The sequence below is a fragment of the Bradysia coprophila genome, unplaced genomic scaffold, assembly GCF_014529535.1.
Source record: "Bradysia coprophila strain Holo2 unplaced genomic scaffold, BU_Bcop_v1 contig_232, whole genome shotgun sequence".
Classification (NCBI taxonomy): Eukaryota; Metazoa; Arthropoda; class Insecta; order Diptera; family Sciaridae; genus Bradysia; species Bradysia coprophila.
The window spans coordinates 14,621,535-14,641,860 of NW_023503493.1; the positions used below are offsets into that span (position 1 = coordinate 14,621,535).

Genomic DNA, 20,326 nt, shown 5'->3' on the forward strand with positions numbered 1-20,326 from the left:
GTTCTTCTTCTTCTTATTTTTTTTTTCTCGAGGAAAAAATTTAGTGGGTATGTCGACGGAAGATTCACCAGGACACAGCAATTTTTTGACATTATAAAATATTTACGGGCGTTTTCTTATTACTTTGGATATATTTTCGCCCATCACAGAGTTATATAATAATGTCGACTATAATGCCAGTGTATAGCATAACAAATAACAGTTATTATGGCAGGAGAGTTACTCTCCCCCAAAGAAAATAGCCCCGACGACGACGCTTTCTATTATTTTTTTTTGATAAAAACGACTATTTCGCTGGAAGTTAAGTCCTTATACATTTTTAGAAGTGTATTATAAATGGATGAAATGGAAGAAGTTATTCATTCATTCATTCATTGTTGGATGGGTTTCGGTATTGTATTTTGATGACATTGTTATAGATTTACTTAAAGGCTTAACGACTTTTGTATTAGCGAACATTTTTGGGAAGAGATGATTTATTGATAAGGCGCACAGAGATATTCTAAATCCTTTCATAATTTACCTATTATACGACAATTAGAAAAGTGATTATGGCGCATTATGCTGTCATCATTCAGAATGTATGGTACAGTCAGTGGTTGAGCGTTGAGTGGCAGAGCTATTATCATACAGTCGGGTGGGACGAATATAATAAAAATCGTCAGCTTGCTTCAACTGGTATATAAAACATGAGCATAGATCACACTCAGTAACTGTATCGAAAGGAATTTCATGTTTGGCATTAATATGCAGTTCAAAAATATAACTATCAGGCCATGGCGATAGTGGTACTGGTTCTAAGAACACCACACCATTCTACACACTAACAAACTCTACCAAATTATAATTGAAAATGAAATTTCCATTCGTACTAAGCCTGCTGACTCGTGTTCTAGTCTGTGATGACACGGCAGAGTAAAATAAACCAGGCAGGAACGGTTCATTTTCGAAACGTCAAATAAGGGACCCAAGACACTGTATGAAAATGAACTCAAATGAACTCTGACATAAATTGAAAAATTTTGTCCGCAAAAAATATTGGGCTACTAGATTATTCAGGTCCCTTGTCAAATCAGCGCTCCTGCCTGTCGTGGTGATGAGCTACCACAAGGCAACAAAACGACGAAACCGTGTCTTGTACTGATTCAAGTTCTTGTACTGATTCAAGTTCTTGTACTGATTCAAGTTCTTGTACTGATTCAAGTTCTTGTACTGATTCAAGTTCTTGTACTGATTCAAGTTCTTGTACTGATTCAAGTTCTTGTACTGATTCAAGTTCTTGTACTGATTCAATCACTGACTGTTCAAGAAATCCAGTTTTAAAGTTCCTTAGCCTCGGTGACGAAAAATTCAGAATTGTTTTCTGGTAAACGAAGCCACAGGACGAGACACAATTAATCCTTTTATACTTTAGTGATTTCAAAGCGTTAGTGTCATCCATTTCAATTAAGCAAATGGAAAAGTCTGCGAACGTAATCATGTTATTGATCTAAAATTTTTGCTTCTACTTCGTGTCCTTAAAAGTCTGTGTCTCTACATTAACTGTGATGTTGTTTCATTATAAGATGATGGTTGAATAACGTTTATTGGGCTTGTTACACATAAAAGAATTCCCGTCAGTCGCTTTTAGTAGGAGTCTATTAGCCATGTTGAGCAATAAATTTATATTACGGCCATACGAGCGAGATACATCGTAAAAGTCATCAGACGAGACGTTTACACTCTCGGCGTGTTGGTGAGTCCTATTTCATGACGAAAAATAGGAGGTTACATTGGATGCAGCGTAAGTAATTCATAACATGCAGTAACAGTTATGTGATAGAAGCAAACTCACACGCGTGTTTTTGAGCAACAAGCTTCGGTAACTGCATTTTCGACTGCCTTTGTAGAGTATGTATATCCGAGTCGAAGGCGAGGTGCACAACTACACTTGTCGAAAAACACTTGCCAAACCGAGTAGCTCAAAAACACACGAGTGAGTTTACGAGTATCACAAAGTTGTTTCCGAATCCGAAGTAAAAAAATACCGAGCAGCATCCAATATAGTCTGGTTTACGTACTACCTGCGTATAATGTAAGTACATAAGTACATAAAATGGGTCCGTTTTCCGTGAGAGAAAATTGCTTTGTAATGCTCAACTTTCGCATGGGGTAGTAAACGATTATCTTATAAAGTTCCACATACCAGTTCCCATCATATATGGGAGTATCTTGAGCCGTAGTTTTTAACTTCACAATGGCAAATAGCAAATGAACGAAACTTGAACGTGGAGTGTAATATGACAGTTGTTTCACGTAGTCACGCGATATTTTATTTCAACAAGTAAAGTCTTTTACTTGTAAATATTGAATTGAATTTGATTTATTTTCATTTAACGACTGCTGAATGTGAACCGTCAGCATTTATATATTCGTTCTGCCCTGTCATCTTTCTTGTTGTTGTTGGGTTGTTTTCTTTTTTTTGCTCGACATGAAACATTTTCTATCGGCTCTATATCATCAGCTTGAAATGTCGTTAAATATTTAATTTGCTAAAATTAAGTCTGTTCATTTACCTGAATTGATTTACGAACATTCGGTGTTTCGGTATATATTATAGCTCGAGGATATCAATTCGAAAACAAGACTTTAAGGTGAACGCCACATTCTGACTCACACGATTTTTTTTCATTCCTTCGTCTCCTTTTGTTCCATTTCAATGTTTTTCAGTTTTTTTTTCTATTTTTATTTCCGGTTGATGATAAAAATATGCTTCGTAATTTTATTTTTATCTTCACCCTCCGGCACACGTATATAAGCTTCTAACTGGCTATAAGTTACATATAATCCACCAGATAAGAATAAATCCTAGTCGAGCTCAAAGAAAATTAACATATCCATTACCCACATTGTAACCATCCGAGAGGCCATCAAAATTAATGTGGGGATTTCGTTTTAGTTTGCTCGATTTTTCTGTTTTAGTGACCTAAAAAATACACCGAAGAAAGTAAATTTACGAAACTTTTTTTTAATCGATTCGTGTGAGTTTTTTGCGGTTGAAGAAGGTGGTTGATCTGTGTAGCATTGTGTATTTGTATATTGAGTTAAGTTGTGAGTATACATACCTCAGAGATTCAGAGAGATTTTAAGTTGTTTGTTACCAAATTCGTTATTCCTACCTGCCCCATGCGAAAGTTGACCATTACTAATCAAATTGCCTCCTGTGAAAACAATACATTACATGTAGACCATTATTTTTTCATTTTCCTATGTGGAAAAAAACTTTGACATTGGGCAGGTAGTAAACGATAATACATTGGATGCACTTGCACTTTTTTGAGTAACTTGCTTCGCCAACTGTCTTTCGACAAGTACAGTTGTATACTCGCTTTCGGGTTGGATAAAAACTCTTAAATATTCGAAGACAGTTACCGAAGCTTGTTGTTCAAAAACACTCGTGTGAGTTTGCTTTTATCACATAATTATGACCTCAGGTACTGAATTACTTTCGGAGCATCAAATGTAACCTACATTCTACATTGTTCAGTGAATTTACTGTGTACTATGTGCGACTGAATAGAGCAATGGTCAGCACAAGTGTTTCCCAATGAACTATCCAAATTCTAGCGATGGGGGTCGAAACTCAATCGCGTACACTATTATTTCAATATGAAATTCATTGTACGCGGTGATAAGAATATCTGTCAGCAAATGTCCAAGTATCACCATTACACTGTCACCTTTTATTTGTTCCCTGAACAGAAACTCTTATTCTTACAGGTTATGGGCACAGAACCGCTAAAACAAAAGTAGAACATTAAAGAACAGAAACCCCAGACCGTGTTATTAATTTTGTTTTTGAAACCGGATGCATTTTGGAAGCAAAAATAAGATGTCGGATGTGACATGTGTTGCCAGATGCTAACTGCGCTCTTTTTGAAATTCTAGAGTGGAGAAGTAGGCTATAGCAACTGCAGAAATTTTAAGGTCGTGGTTCAGAGGTCAGGTTAGATTTTCGAACAAAAGACCAAAAGACTAGAACTAAGCTGCAAGAAACACTTAAATGAATAAAAGTCTGGAAAATCTCTGTCGGTCTGTGTCTGTAGAGGTGCAGCCGAAGATTAGATCTAATACATCATTCCCCCGCGCTATCATATTTTTGTCCGTAGACTTCGAAACCATACAGCAAACTATGAATTTATCTAATGTATAGATGATTAGTGATTAGTAATTTTATGACGTAATGTATTAGAAATGTAGTAGAATTATACAAAAATCTATTACATTTGAGCTTCACTTTCCAAAGAGCATTATCGTATATTACATAAAAAAAGGATTTAAAAACTCCGAAGTGAGAACCCCTTTAAAAATGGTAGAACCACCACAACAACAACAAAAATGAGTCATAAAGCTTTGAACTTCGTTTTTTTAATTTTTCAAATGAAAAGTACATCAAAAAATCACCGAAGCCTATCAGAGTCAAAGCGTTACACACAGCCACACACACTCTATGTGTTATTTTAATCCACAAAGAAACAGCATCCCTTTTTCGGTTCGGTATTATTTTTAATATTTCATGAATATTTGCAATTTCGTAAATATATAAATTAAAAATAGAATGAATTCGTGCATGCAACACCGCTTCGTATAATTTCCAGAGATCCTCTGCCCCTCCACCACCACCTAATAGAATAATTTTAAAAAAAAATGTGTGTGGGCATGAATCCATTAATAATAATGCCCATACGCTCAGTAATTCATCAACATCCTTTTTTTCGGTTGATACAATGAAGTTTTACATTCATACGGCTTTGCATGAATGCGAACCACAGTACCACAGAATTACACTGACTCTTACACACAATTTATATATGAACATCATTCGCTTTTTGTGAATAAAATACATAGCTTGACCGAAAGCATCCTTTTGCCGTATGCTTTCATCATCCATATTCCGTCCGGTATAACTCTACCGAATGAAATGGTATTAATGAGCTTGTAAGCCACATAATCTTCTTATGTTTTCGAGAAGGGATGATTTATTTCCATGTAGCCATGCTCCATGCATGCACGTGTCCTTCCTCAGTAGATAAGATAAAATTGCTAATTGTATCCGAAATCCCGACCCCAAGAACAACCCAGAATTTTCGACAACAAAAGCTACTTGTTCTAAGCTCTCTCTCTCTCTCTCTCTCTCTCTTTTTCTGTACTTTATACTCTGTTTTTTAACAAAAGAAGAAAGCACATCCAACCCACAATGGTATCCATTAAACTATAAAGCATTACCGTTATAATACTCACTTTTGCCCATTTTCTTGCCTCTCGATGGTGCACACACATATCGTACAATACGATTACACTGCGAGGGGACACAAAAAAGATGTCCCTGTTTCGTTCTATAGTTAATGATCTCGTGCTCTGTTTTTTTTTTTGCTCCGGTTGATGTAATTTTTTTTTGTCTGGTCAACGCACGTGTATTCATAGATGTCATACATGCTAATAAAAACTGAAGAAAACCACCGTCGTCGTCCATTCTTATTCGATTTAGTCGCAATAAATTAGCTTGTCATAATAAATTTAGACAAGAAGTGTAACTGCCCATTTCCGTTCCTTGAATAAACATAACAAATTTACCCGAATCGAGATATCCAACGCTGTTTTTATTTCTGTCAATTGTTGATGGAAAAAAAGACGGGAAACTCCCTTCATGCGACATGATGTATGCCCGCATTATGGCTATTATACAGCCTTCCATCATCAAACATTTTATTTATTTTTTTATATTTTGGTTGCTCTTTTTCTGTTCGAAAAAGACAACATTTAATTCATCTCATTGAACCGGTCGCGTCCTACATCCTACTATACTATATAATAGACGTTACACACATAAAACTGAAAAGAAATGTAATTTAACTTCATTAAAAGAGCCTCCCGTCTTTGTTTTGTTGACAAATGGGTGTCTTTTGTTCGGGGTGCGTGCGGGTTCTCGGGATGACATGCAGAGCTAATGGAATTTAACAATTAGACATAAATTGAGAGCGGTGAAATGAAAATCTTTAGTTTTCAGCTGTTTTGGATGTTGTTTTGTGTATGGAATCAAACACGCTGGTAACGGTGATGTTGGGAGTCGGGTGCCTTTTTCCCAAAATTGATTTAAATTTTCACTTCCTTTTGACTCAGAGAAATGATAACAGATGGAGCTGCGTCGGGCTGGGCGGAAGCAACGCCATCTGTTATTGTTTATTTGCTTTGATTATAGATTGTGGAATTTGTTGCGGCATCTTAGTAAGTTTTAGTACAGCACTGCCAAAAAGTCGGTCTTCATTATGTACAAAATTTCATATAATTGGCCCGCAGGAACATGATTTGTTGTGGTCTTCACATTTACACAATCCAAGCTTTGTAGTTATGTACTAAAACATACTAAAATGCGTAATATTGCACAAATCTCACAATCTTCAAGAAGTCGGAAATTTAAGTGCGCTCCAACATCAGACACAACATCTAGACAACAGCATGTAACATGACAATATTTAGGGGTCATTTAGGGAGTTTAGGTCATTCGTTATTTATCGAATCTGTTGGATCCAAGTATTTTTACAAAATTGACAGAAAATCTTGTACATCCAATGAAGTACAAGATTTTCTATTTTAACACACATTTTGCTATGACATATCGATCGATAGTATGTCGTTCATTTTCTTAACCGTCGACCTCATCATGTTCCACTATTTCACATTTCGGTTTGCATATAAAAAAACTGACCATCGTCGTGCGAGTCCTTAAAATCGTGCAGTACATCTTTCCTGCCGTGCCATATTTTCTTTTTACACAATTTACATTCTTCAATACGACCATCTTTCCGTATTGTTGTTTTTTTTTTCTTCGTCTTCAAAGAAAGATATGAAAACCATTTATTGTGCTCGGGGGAGAATCTTTTCAATTAATTTTCGCATTTTATGAAAACCAACCAGCCAGGCAGTGTTTCCTAAATCATAATATCAGGCAGTGTTCTCGTCGTTTTCATTTGTTTTCCTATTCAAGAGTGTTCGTTTGATGATTGTCACTAACAGCTCGGTAAAGGGAGTATGGTGAACACACAAAAAAAAACGCAAAACGAAATGTTTCAATTAAGAACTGGTAAAATCTATGTAAATGTTTATTAGATACCCTTGACACATCAACAGCACAGTTTTTTTGCTGGATTTCCACTTATTACGTCTTCAAGTTGAAACAAAATTGTAACTTTAAAATAAGAAAAAAATAAGTTCCCCGTCTTCAGTCTTTAAAATGTGGGTCAGCCAAAAAGGCTTCACATAGAAGGGGTTCGTTTAACATCATAAAATATCCGGCATCTGTGAAACATGTTCCACAGGAAACAAATGACTTCATAAATGAAAAATCAAAGTTTTCGACAAAATCCAGAAGTGCAATATCCGCCATCTGTAAGATATTATTACTACCAGCAACTAATTCATGTAACATAGAATAACCTGAAAAGTTTTCGTAAAATACTTTTCGAAGCGAAATTACTGTAACAAGAATCATAACGTCGGTGATGTTTGTAATGAAAAGGAAAAGCGTGGTTTTCCGCTTCTAAGAGATAAAGCCAGAGAGATGCTAATATGACGACTGGGTCGTTTCGACGGATAGAGGGAATATGTCGAATGACAGTTGGGTTTTTAAGAGAGAATTCAATACATTTTCTCTCAACCAATTTCAAAATCATTCGACATATTCCCTCTATCCGTCGAAACGACCCAGTCATCATATTAGCATCTCTCTGGATAAAGCACTGTGTGAGCTGTCATCAAAATTAAATCTTAAAAAAATCGAGAATTACGCAACCTGCGAAGTTAAAACTATGTTCTATTATCCCAATATATCCCCTAAATGGTGGGATAGAACATAGTTTAAACTTCACAGAACGACTTTCTCTAGTTTGATTACAGCACTGAAAAAGCGTTACGTGAGTTATGAATGATCCCAAAGGAAAAGTTCATAAGAATTGATGTAGACAAAGAACGTAGCTGAGCATTATAATTCATGAAGGGTTTTAATTCTCCAAACACCATAGATGCAACGCTTTCATAAGTTCAATCGAAGCAATGGAAACTTTTTCATTTTGTATCTTGTTAGGTCTGACCTGATACCTGACCTGAAATATATGGTTCGGTATCTGCAAACATTTTGTTGCCTTCTGGGAAAAGCAGATTATATGTTAAGAATGAACCAAAATCACTAGAATTGCTGGGCAACCAGACAGCCTTTCACCCAAGACGTTGGGTGAATGCGTGTTCCAAATAACGGAAAATGAAATTCAAATAACCAAACCCACCAAAACTAAATGTGATCTGAGTGTCGCCTTACATACCAAACAGCATCCGATCTGAATACCAATGGTACAGGTACAGGTACAGAACAGGTATGGTCGATCGGCGAATTCTTCTTAAACGCACTCACATTTTATGTCAAAATAATATGAAAATGAGTGCGTTTAAATACGAAAATCAAATTTTTATGTCCTCCGGGCGGACAATAGACCATACCTAGTTTACACTTTCATTGCTGAATACTTGGGTTTATTCTCGCAACATGAACAGGTGAAATTTCGTTGCATATCGATTGGCATGGTCTACACAAACCACGTGCATTCCCCATTAATAGAAAACATGCACTGAATTTTGCCGTAGAACATATCGTCCCGAAACTAAAAAACCAGATATATACGAAGCTCTTCGAAATACCATCACTGACAAAAGTCGGTTTGTGTTCAAAACAATTTCGATACAAAACATAATTTGGGTCGTCGTCGTCGTTGTTAGTTTATTCTGAAAGAAACATGATTTCCTTCTGCAAAGTTAATTCATCGAGTTTTGAGAAGTAAATTCAATCGAAACGTTCCGATTGTTCCGTGCTCAAAATTGACTTTATTGAAGGTATAGCATTCAGCCGAAGCTAGTGAACGAACGTTTGAAAAGTTTTCCACCAGCAATGCACTACAGATTGAAAGGGAACATCAGACCATATGAAGAAAACATTTCCACATTCTTAAGCACAGAATAATTAGAAATCCAATTGAATTTTCCTTTCCGCAAATTAAAAGCGCCCGGGATAATGAGCATGAACAAAATTTACCGCTTCAGAAATCTTGTTCACTTTCCACACATCGTTTAATGTGCTCCTCTGGTATATACAAATACTTCAATCTTTTAAAATGACGAATTGTTTCCTAAAAGCCTACTTCTACCGTATGCCCGAACTCATGCTCATTTTCGTTCCTTTACATTTTTCTACTTTCAAGAGGGTAATGAAGTTCCATTCGCTTAAAATGGTTTTTGTTTTCCCCGTATACAAATGTCTAAGGAATTAAAGAGTGTCGTTATTATGCACCGTATAACGAAGGCAAATCCCTTTAGAGTATGCACTGTGCTGTTTATCGCACCACTCCGCATACATAGTAGAGACTCTGCATTATGCATGGACTGTTAAAAGAAATTAAAGAAAGAGAGAGAGAAAAAAGCTTCGGTGTATAAGCCTCCACACCGCATTCATAGACGTCGCTCTCGTATCAACATGGACGAGTACATTTACATAATTTTGTATTCCAAGCATGTTTATTTGATGGTACATAATAAGGAAAATAGAAAAATCTGCTGTTCAAGCTTACACATTCACACACACACACATACACACAAAACTGTTGTTTCGACAAAAATTTTACGCTTTAGCCACTTTATTGTAATTATGTCGATATATTGGTTGAAAGAATGCCCGTACATAGAGCCTAATTAACATCTTTGTGGTTCACCAGTCAATTGTACATAATGCACAAGATTTATTCTCTCGCATACTTCATTTATATTTCCCGAAGCGACAGCTCGTTAGTGCAACTTTTTATCAGAATAAAATCCCAGATTTTTAAAGTTACACAAGCTATATGGAGACATTAGCCTCGCAAATAATAAAAAAGTTCAGCGCAGAAAAATAGGAAAATGTGGATGGTGGGTGTTGAGGGAATGGTGGCAAAAGGTGATTAGTTTTTATAAAACGGATAAGTTGAATCTCACAATGGAAATAAAATAGAAAAAAATCTTTTCAAAATGTTATCTGTTCAAAGTAATTAGTTACCTCACTTAACGACAGGGCGACCACTTTCTCAACTGGGAGCTTTTAAACCAATTTTTTTTTTTCGTTTCTTACAACATTGGTCGTGTAAGAGAAGTCCTGACACCATGAATCGTGGAACATAATCGTATTTTTTCAACAATTGTCAGCAGGTTTACTTTAGCTGATTATATGCCCTTCTGAGATCAGACGTCAATTACCCAGGTTTTATATTACGATGATGTCGGTCTGTATACATTTTTCCGATCACAAAACATTTCGTTTATTCTCACTGCATTTCAGTATGCATTTTCAACTAAACTGGAGTTAAATTGTTCATCATTGATCTATGTAACCTTCTCATATAAGACCTTCCGAATTACCCTGCCATTTTCGTTTATACCGATCTTATCTACCTTGTCGACGATTCGGTCTACTCCACCGATAATTTATTATTTTTATCGACTTTTTCTTCTAATTTATCGACGACTTGACCAAATGTTCAATCTACTGCACAGGGCCTATTTTTGTGAAATTGATTTTCCAGAATTTGCCAGAATTTCCCACATTTGGTGCAGTGGGTTCAGTGTTTTCAGTCAATAAATTGTTTCCAGGTTATGATATCTTGGTACAAAATCTGAAAATCCCCCTGCAAATTCAAATTCAAATTTTAAATGGTAAATTCTAGTAAATTCTGGAAAATATTGGAAAATTAAGACAAATAAAATGAAACAATTTACCAAAAAAATGATCTAGCGTATGCGAAGTACCTTTCACATATTGCACTTGTGTGCAAAAAAAAAAACACGAAGAGTAGACAAGAGTATCAGCCTCAGTCTAGCAGGGCATAATATTGGTAAATTTATTTACCAAAAATTACTAAAATTTACCGAATAGTGACTGAGTTTATTGAAACATAAATTCGGTAAATTTTAAATTTTCAGTAAATTCTAAAGGAAATCAGTTAAATTTAATTCTTTTGAGATAAGTGCACAGGGCCTCGATTTTCATACGTTCGTAACATTAACAATTCGTAACTTGACAGTTCTTATGGGATTTAAAACACGCAACTTTCAAGTTACGAATATTTGAACATTCGTAACTTTAAGAATTCGTAACTTGATTAGAGATGAGCGGGCCGACGTTTTTTCAATACCCGACCCGACCCGGCCCGATCCAATTTTTTGAACCCGAGCCCGACCCGACCCGAGACTTTTCTCTTCGCGGCCCGACCCAACCCGACCCGAAAAAATCATCGGCCCGACGTGACCCGACTTTTTTTACTATAAGGAATTTAATGAAAAATCATTTTCTACGCATAAAAGCTTTGCCATAATCTTATACGCGAAGTAAAATAATAAAATAAGTTAGTGTTTCATGCTTTATAGGCTTTTATTGGCTTTCTTTAAATTTGTATTTCTAAGTCGGGCCGGCCCTAATTTTTGTTTTCAAAGCCCGCCCCGACCCGGCCCGAATGAATTTTCAAAACCCGGACCCGAACCCGATCGGGTCGGGTCGGGCCGATGTATTTCGGGCGGCCCGCTCATCTCTAAACTTGATAGTTATTATGGGATTTTATATAGGCAACTCTGTCACGTTACGAATTCTTTACAAATGCTACGAGAATCTACGCTCAGTTGGTGGAAAATGGTTGAAAAATTACTGAGCTTACAATCCACAAGCTGAAAATTGTGTACAATTACAGTCCGTAGTTTCCAATTTGTATTTTGATGTTATACAAATTCTATGCTATTGGTAACTTTGGCGACAATAATTACCAATAGCATAGAATTTGTATACCATCAAAATATAAATTGGAAACTATGGACTCTAATTCTACACATTTTGGATCGTATGCTGTTTTTCAGTCATTTTTAAACCATTTTTCACTATAGCCTTTAACATACAGCCAATTTATTTGCCGGATTTCGTCTTTAATAACCGTTAGGCAAATGATTTGCTGCCCGTCTGCCATGCATTCCGTGTGTGTGAACGGCATAACAAACTTAATAGCCCCAAAAGCTTTGTACGGGCCTAAAATGTAGAAAAAATTGACTTCTGAATTCGTTTTCACATTACAACCAAAAACCAAAGTAGCAATTTGATTGAGAGCCTCCGTTCTAAAACTACAAATCGACAGAAGTGGATTTTCCGATCCGGACAAAAATACTGTAATATTCATTACATCATACACACAAAACGATAGATATAGATAACGTTTAACGACATCTCTTTTTTTATATCTCATTATTACGGAGTATTATTTCTATCTTCTACACCCGCAATCATCTGCTGTGGTTTGTTAAACAAAAACTTCCTCTTGTACTGTTCGGGTTTTGGCAGTCACAGTGACACGGATAAACCTAAATCAAATTTAATGGACGTCTATATTGTGTCCCTCTTCTATATATACGCACTACACACACAACGAGTAATAATGAGGGTTCTAATTTTCGACTATCTTTTGTCCCATCTAAAATTTAAAAAAAAAATTGTTTTAAGGTGATATTGTCGAAAATCGAATGACGTTTCGTTTATATGGAAGGGCACACACTGTAAATGGTGAAAAGAGGAACGTGCTACGTGCAGGATACGCAATGGAGCTCAGAGGTTTTCCGTAGATGATTTTTTTGTTGCTGCTGCCTTCCTTTTCTGTGAAGGATATTAATTATTGTTGAATGCTTCGGAATTTTGTGTGATATTTTTCGAAATTAATGGAAAATTTGCAAAATAAAATAAATTTTTAAATTGCTTTTTACGATAGAAATTCGGTTTTTTTGCGCCCTTCTTCATTCTATCATACTTGGGTGAATGGCTAAATTCGCCTAATGATTGAAGGCATTAGTACGTAAGTGAACTGAATGATTTTAAGGAAATGTTGCGATGTAAAAATATATTCGATGGCAGACGAATTCGTTCATGGTGATTCGAGCACTTTACGACTTTTTTCCGTCTTATTTGTTTCTATTGCAAATATCAGCGAACTTTTCTCGGATGTGGGTTAATCGTTGCGAATATTTGATGGTAGAGCCACTCTCAGACTCTAAAGATCATGTAGGTTAATCGTTGCGAATATTTGATGGGAGAGCCACTCTCAGACTCTAAAGATCACTTTCGTACATTTGAAAATTAGCCTTCCACACACGGCAAGCGTACCACCAATCTGTTTTGCAAAATCTTTTACTTTAGTTATTTAAACAAAATTCTCGTTTTTATTGTTTTTTAAACAGAAGCAACAAATATTGACGCTGGTGCTCTGGCAATTCGTGGAATTTGTGGAATCTGTACTCCGATTTAAAGATTCAAATGACAAGTGTCTTTGTTCATCGTGCATGTCTTTCTTGTTGAATTATTAATCAATGTCTCAAGTCTATACAGTTCGTGAGACCTTGCATGAAAAATGCCCAAAAAATAAGTGTTTACGTGAGTGTCCCTCTAACGGGTTTTTTAAACACTAATACACGACTGAGCCCCTTAAATTAAAGCAGGGCCTGACATTTCTATTATTACTCAAACTCGAAACGTAAAGATTAGATTCTCGTGCGCTTGTTTTTCTGTTGGCTCATTCTAAATCAGTTGAAGGTCCCAAGATTTTTGTCTGTGTGATGACTGAGCTACATACACATTGTATTGTATTGTTTCACTGCAAAATTATATGATTCTCTGAACTAAACACATCCTCACGGAATTCCATTCACATTTTTCACCGGCTACAGATTTTTTTATTATTTATTTTATGCATAAGTCATGCTTACCACACACAGCTACGTTATTAAATTTCCTTATCCGTCTGTTTAACTTATATATTACGTGAAAAGGTGTGGAAAGCGTTTACCGCTTATATGCGCTAGCATATGCTTCTATTCCACAAGTGAAACGATATGAAAAAAAAACCTTATGCTCTCGTAAGTCTTTGTGTACACAATTTAATAACAAACTTTAAAAAGAGAAGAAAAATTTCGAAAAATATTTGAATGAATTGCACAAAAAAAGAAGCGTGAAATGGGAAACTGAATGGAAGGCGAACAAGTTTCTATATGCACAATCACGAAATTTGTAATTTTTGTTGGTTTAAAAGCTATTTTAATTTCACCAAACAAATTCCGAAATGGCTGAGTACATGAAAGCTTATTACACGTTTTGCTTATTTTAGCTGAGACGCTTAAATTGGAAATAAATCCTGGTTATACCATGGTTTATTTTGCTTATACAACGTCGTCGGTGTATCCAAACAAACAAATTTCCGAAAAATAAAAAGATTTTTTTTTTCTTACTCGACGCTTTTACACCCGGAAACAAGCAAAAAATGTGAATGAAGCAACGAAGCTCTACAATTTCGTTCGGCTAATATTTTTTTCAGGCGATAATTAGCTTATTTAACTGAACTTTATTTATTTGTCCCATTCCACTGCTCATTGTAGACCCGTACGAAGCTCACAGGGCGTAAGTGCGTCTACCATCACGTTTGTATTATTGTGAATTGGAATCCCTGAGTAAGACAATAGGTTGTGTGGCTGGCCAGATATGCCAGATCAGCAAACAGAAATTTATCTGAACTAAATCCTCAGAAACGCGAGAAATGCGGACTCTGTGAAGTTGAGAGTATGTTCTATCCCTCCATTTAAGGAGCGCAAAAACATACACCATTTATCTTACGCCACTCTTTCCATCTGCGAATAGTGTTTCTTGGGGACTATTCGCAGATTCTGCGATTAGTCACCAAGAAACACTATTCGCAAATTCTGTGATTAGTCATCAAGAAAGACTATTCGCAGAATCTGCGAATAGCGTCGGCCTTTACAAAACAGACATTTTGTGTATAAAACTGACATTTTGTGTACAAAAATGACATTTTGTGTACAAAAATGACATTTTGTGTCATTTTGTGTACAAAAATGACATTTTGAGTACAAAACTGACATTTTGTGTACAAAACTGGCATTCTGTAATGCACCGAATTTCTTGGTTCTTTCTTCAACCATCGTCAATCATGAAACTTCTGAGTCAAATTTTCAATTTCCAACATTCACGCATTTCAGGCAAGAGACATAATCAAAGGAGCGACAAATAGAGAAATGCGATTCGAAACTCAGGTTTTCATAATTCAGCTAATTAAGACTTGAACATTTTGATCCATCTCCTCATTCTCCCATTTTTTTTTAAATTTGTCCACACAGAGAAAAAATGTCTCCTGTTAATTAACCGTTACCTCTGTGTGCTGAATTCTAACTAGAAACAGCTGGTTGCGACATTCATAATTTATTGTTCATTACTGACGTATTATATTACATAATATGTTTCCATATATCCACCTCTACTCCATTTTCTACAAAATAATTCTTTCTCTCCATTTTCCACTGTAAAAACCTTGAATTGGTGGCTATTCCATTAATATTCCACTACCTAATTACATTGTGTCCATATGACGATAATAATAATGTTGCATCATAAATAGTTTATTATAAACTAAAATCAGAAATAAATCGGGAGGGATGAGGCGGGACAATAAATCCAAAATCCAATTAAATTTATGAAGCACCACATTTTACGTATATTATAAATCATTAATTAATAATTCATCGAGACGGAACCAAATTATTTTTAATAAAAAATATTTATTTTTCCATACAGACGTAACACTCAACCAGGCTATAACCACCAACTTTTACCGCAGTATCATCAACCATTCTGTGCTTGTTTTTTACGCAACGTGTGAGAAATGAACAAAATAGCAAATAGAATGGCATCATTTAAAGGACATCATTACCAACACAAACAGAAAATATTGTGATTTTGTGATTGCCTCGGAAAAATTGTCGATTGTCGATTTTATTCTGTTCAATTCGAAAATATAATGATCGAAAGCACAGGGAGATAGAGTGAGAGAGAGAAAGAGAGAGATAGCAAACAAAAATCTATTTTTGCCTGAACCGCACGAATGAAGAAGTAAAAATAATTAAAACAAAAACAACAAACCGTAAAAGCAAACAATGAACAATCAAAGAGCAAAGAAAAATGTTATCAAAATGTTAACGGCGTAATTACACTTTTTGCGTTTATTAATACAAAAAAAATATTTAATCAAGTGCGCGCTCTAAAATTTTCGGGTTTGTGTTTATCTTGTTGCTGCTTTTTTTCCTCCTCTCTGTACGTATACCGTGTTACCGTCGAATGGCATATGACGCGGATAATAATTACAGAATATGAAACGAGAAAGCGCGCAAATATTTAGACTAATTTATACGATTGTGTCATACCATATTTAACGATTGTGAAAACAAATAGAAAATAATAATAAAAAAAAAACGTTTCACTGTGCAACATTTTATCGCTTTTCCCTGTGTGACCGTGAACAAAACGAAACACAACACACACAAAATTGGACTCAATTTACCGATAAAGTATTATCATTGACGATGATGACTTGATTTAATTGAATAATTTTAATCAAAAGCGATTCCAAATAATATAACAAAAGAATTGAATGCAAAAAAGAGAGAACAGACACGATTTTCCGATTGAAAAGCTCAAAACCCCCCGCGCATTCATACACAATTTTGTTTATCATTATTGTCAGCATTGTCGCGCTATATGTATAATAATTAAGTCTGGATAAAATAACCACTTAGCATAGCCTCTCCACATATATTCGGTTCCACTCTACATTCCACAATATTATTGTCGGAGTGATCATAAATTTATTAATATGGCGAACATCAATCCCTGTGTTTAGTGTATCGTAGAGCAATAAAATACAAGATTCAATCGATTTGTTTCCGGTAGTCAGAATATTATTAATCTTAGTGAAAGTGTACTCAGTTGTGATAAAACGTTAATCAAAGTAAAGAAGAAGAGAAAAAAAAATCGAAAAAAATGACGAATCAAACAAATTGGAATTCGCCCGACTATTTTCGGATATTAGATGAAGCAAACAATAGTACCGGTTCGATCATTACCAATCAATCGTTGCAATACCAAGTCGACGGCAGCAACAATTCGGCGAAGCCTGGTTTCGAAACCGGCAGCAATTTTATGTTGCTATTGGAGGACTTTGGGGAATATTTCTACAATTACAATGGTAGTGGCAACACCGGGAATAACAATAGTGTCGGATTCGAATTTCAAACGAATTGCTCAATCACTAATTCCACATGCGTCACGGAAGGATCGACAGGTAAATTGTTGTTGCAATCAACTAATTTATAACCACTTGAATCGAACAGTAGTTTACTTACTTTACCCAATATAATCTACGAATTCCCATCGTCTATGCACCGAAATATTACGGCTACTTAAAATATATTAAATTCAACATTGGAATCCAATCAATTCCGACACAAGAACAATCAAATCCATCAATTGAATTCCTCGCTTTGAAGCGAATATACCAATGGATTGGGTATATTAAGTCTTTGCCATCCCAAGTGGAATGAAACATTCCCCGAGTACAATTTATAACATTGAACGTGTTTTACACACACATAACCGGTCGTTCGATAATTTAAATCATAAATTTTGTGTCTTGTTACACATTTAATGCATGCTCCAGTTTTGCCTGGCCGTTCAATCTCATTTCAATATGGGGATTAAGTTGAACCTATACGGCTTACGAACCACATAAATCACAGCATGTGGAAGGCGACAGGACGGGACTGATTATACCTCCACCACGTACACCTCTCTGCATTAGATGTGTCGTCGTTCTTAACGTTGGCTGTGACGATATTTCAGTTGAATTGTTACCAACATTGACTGAGTGAATGAAGATAAATTTAGCCTGTCGCTATATTATTCACTGTCTGTGTCTATAGTAGAAGGAGTTCAAGGGTTGGATGTCATTTGGAATGTTTATGAATATTTATAGAATAGGAAATGGTAGAGAGTGAACAGCCTACAAGAAATCAGACACAGTGGACTTATTAAATGTGGCCAGAAAGTTATTGGTCCCTAGAAACCAAAACCATGTTCAAGAAAATTCCTCGACGTTTTTGTGGCCAGTGTTTTTGGCTTCATATCACCTTCGAGTAGCGTCGAGGAATTTTTTCTGTAATTGGTTCTGGCTTCCTGGGACCAATACCTTTATCGGCAGATGTAAGTAAGTCCACTGTGTTTGATTTCGGCAGGCTGTTTTTCAAACGAATCCCTCCATATGTCATTGCACTAACCGAAAACCACTGTTAGAGATACTAGAGCCCATCAAGTCAAACTTACGATCCATAATTTTTATGAGATTTCTATTGCTTTGTTAACCCTTTATGAACGGTAGACGTATGTCGCTATTCTCCAATCTACCTATCTTGGTTCTATTTTTCTTTCATTCTTGTTCTTGGTTCAGGTCCACTTCAGAGATGCTACTTTTTCCATTAAGACATCAACGAACAAATAGAAAAGGTTCCGAGATAATCGAGTCCTTTGACTCATTTTTTCAATATTAGGGGCTTGCCATTAAAAGCGTTCAGACATTTTTTTTAACTTTTAGACCACTGTCCATTTTTCTCTTAAAATGAAACAGCCTCATCCCCCAAACCTGCACGTTTTATATGGACAGTCCATTGAAATAGGCAATCAGATCATCATAAATGTGGTAAGCGAGCTTTTCCGAACAATATTTCTCAATTACCTGAAAGACAAAATTGCATGATGTTGCTGTACACTCATATTACGGTGCCTCACTACACACAATTTGGTTAGAATGCAACCGTTGATATATTCCTACCCGTATAATCCCACGTACGTTCGGGGAAAATAGTCATTCCAAATTCATTATCCCTCCGTTATTATACTTACTATTTATACGTTTCACTGACCGGTTCCGTTGATGCTGTTTCGAGTTACAAAGAGAATTACATCGAATTACCTGGTACACAGTTGGTTGTGTTTGTGCACGGATGGCAGAACAATGTTTTTTGAATTAAAATTGAAACCGTGCCCGTTGTTTCTGAACCGAAAACGATCTCATCTATTCGATGGGTTGACATTAATTGAGAAGGTTTCCGGACAATTTGTTAATTAATTTCTAACACAAAATCGCCAGTTTCCAATTTAAAAATTCATTTCGCTTTCAACAACATTTGCTGGCAATTCCTGTTTTGAATCGGGGAATTTTTTTTTTTAATTTGGATTGGGTGAATATTTTGCAGCACAGAAATGAAACAATTTAAATATTTAACGGGGCAAATATCGAATGTTTTTGCATAGAAAATGTCTAATTTATATTAAATTTTCCGATTGTGACCATAGTCTTTCTGAATACAGTAAATGTCAGGTCTCCCACCGAAAAGAATTACTTGCAAAATTAGACATTTCGGAAACTTCTCAATCTACAACGTTCGAAGCCCGTCAAAAATATTGTTGATTCATTGCTTCAGCGCCGTGTAATCGCTTCTCTGCACAGCAATCTACTTTCCGTCTTTCGCGTCTTTCGCGGTTCGCGAAAATTCGTGAAAAGTCGTGAAAATTCGTGAAAAGTGGCGAAAACGTTTTAACAATTACAGGCTCTGTTTTTATGAGTGATTTATATGCATGAGAGCGATCTATCAGCACTCAACGAATGTTCCACATTCTACCAGTTTGAGTTTGGCTGTCTTCGAGAGTTACAAGTTACAAACGCGACCTACTTTCGGCTAAACTTGGAAAACTGTGCTTAAGAGTTTTAGAAGGAATTAGGAAGATTCTTCGCTTTTCAACTAATTTCTTTGATATTATTTGAGGTGTATAGGAATCCTGTACGCTACCTGCATATATCAGCACATAGACGCCAAGTCATAAACTGAAAGTATAAGCAATTTTTCACCTGATTGCATCCCGCGCTCACACTCTTCCCATTTTTTTTTTCAATATAAATAAACCGAAAAAGCTTCATGTTAGATGTACGTACATTTCATATATAGAATTCTGGTGTGGTGGGTAATATACGCCGAAATAATACCTGTGTATATATACGTACGAGAGTATCATGTTCTCTGTTCTATATTACATACGTTCGTTCCTCCGGTGCTACACGTTAAATGTCGATATGACGGTTATTGGATGGGAAAGGTATATGTGCGTTTTATGTACATTTTCTCGTTATATTAAGCAAAATATGGAGCATTCAATGGTAGGAGGCCACATTTCTGCAACCCTAAAAACCATACCGAAAATTTATATAACTTTCACCCATCGGTGAAATAACGAAATGTGTGAGTGAGTGTACACACATACGCCCCAGTTACGAGAACGTTAGGAACGGGATTATTA

General features: G+C 35.8%; 1 protein-coding gene across 3 annotated transcripts in view; it reads left to right on the forward strand.

Moving 5' to 3' along the window:
• LOC119076894 (dopamine D2-like receptor) overlaps positions 1 to 20,326 on the forward strand; it is a 208,084-nt gene that overhangs the window by 28,777 nt on the left and 158,981 nt on the right. For all 3 annotated transcript variants that reach the window (XM_037183900.1, XM_037183901.1, XM_037183902.1), the window contains exon 2: positions 15,719 to 17,261. In XM_037183900.1, the coding sequence (XP_037039795.1) occupies positions 16,961 to 17,261 (301 nt within the window). In that variant the 5' untranslated portion in view covers positions 15,719 to 16,960. The remainder of the gene's footprint in view (positions 1 to 15,718; positions 17,262 to 20,326) is intronic.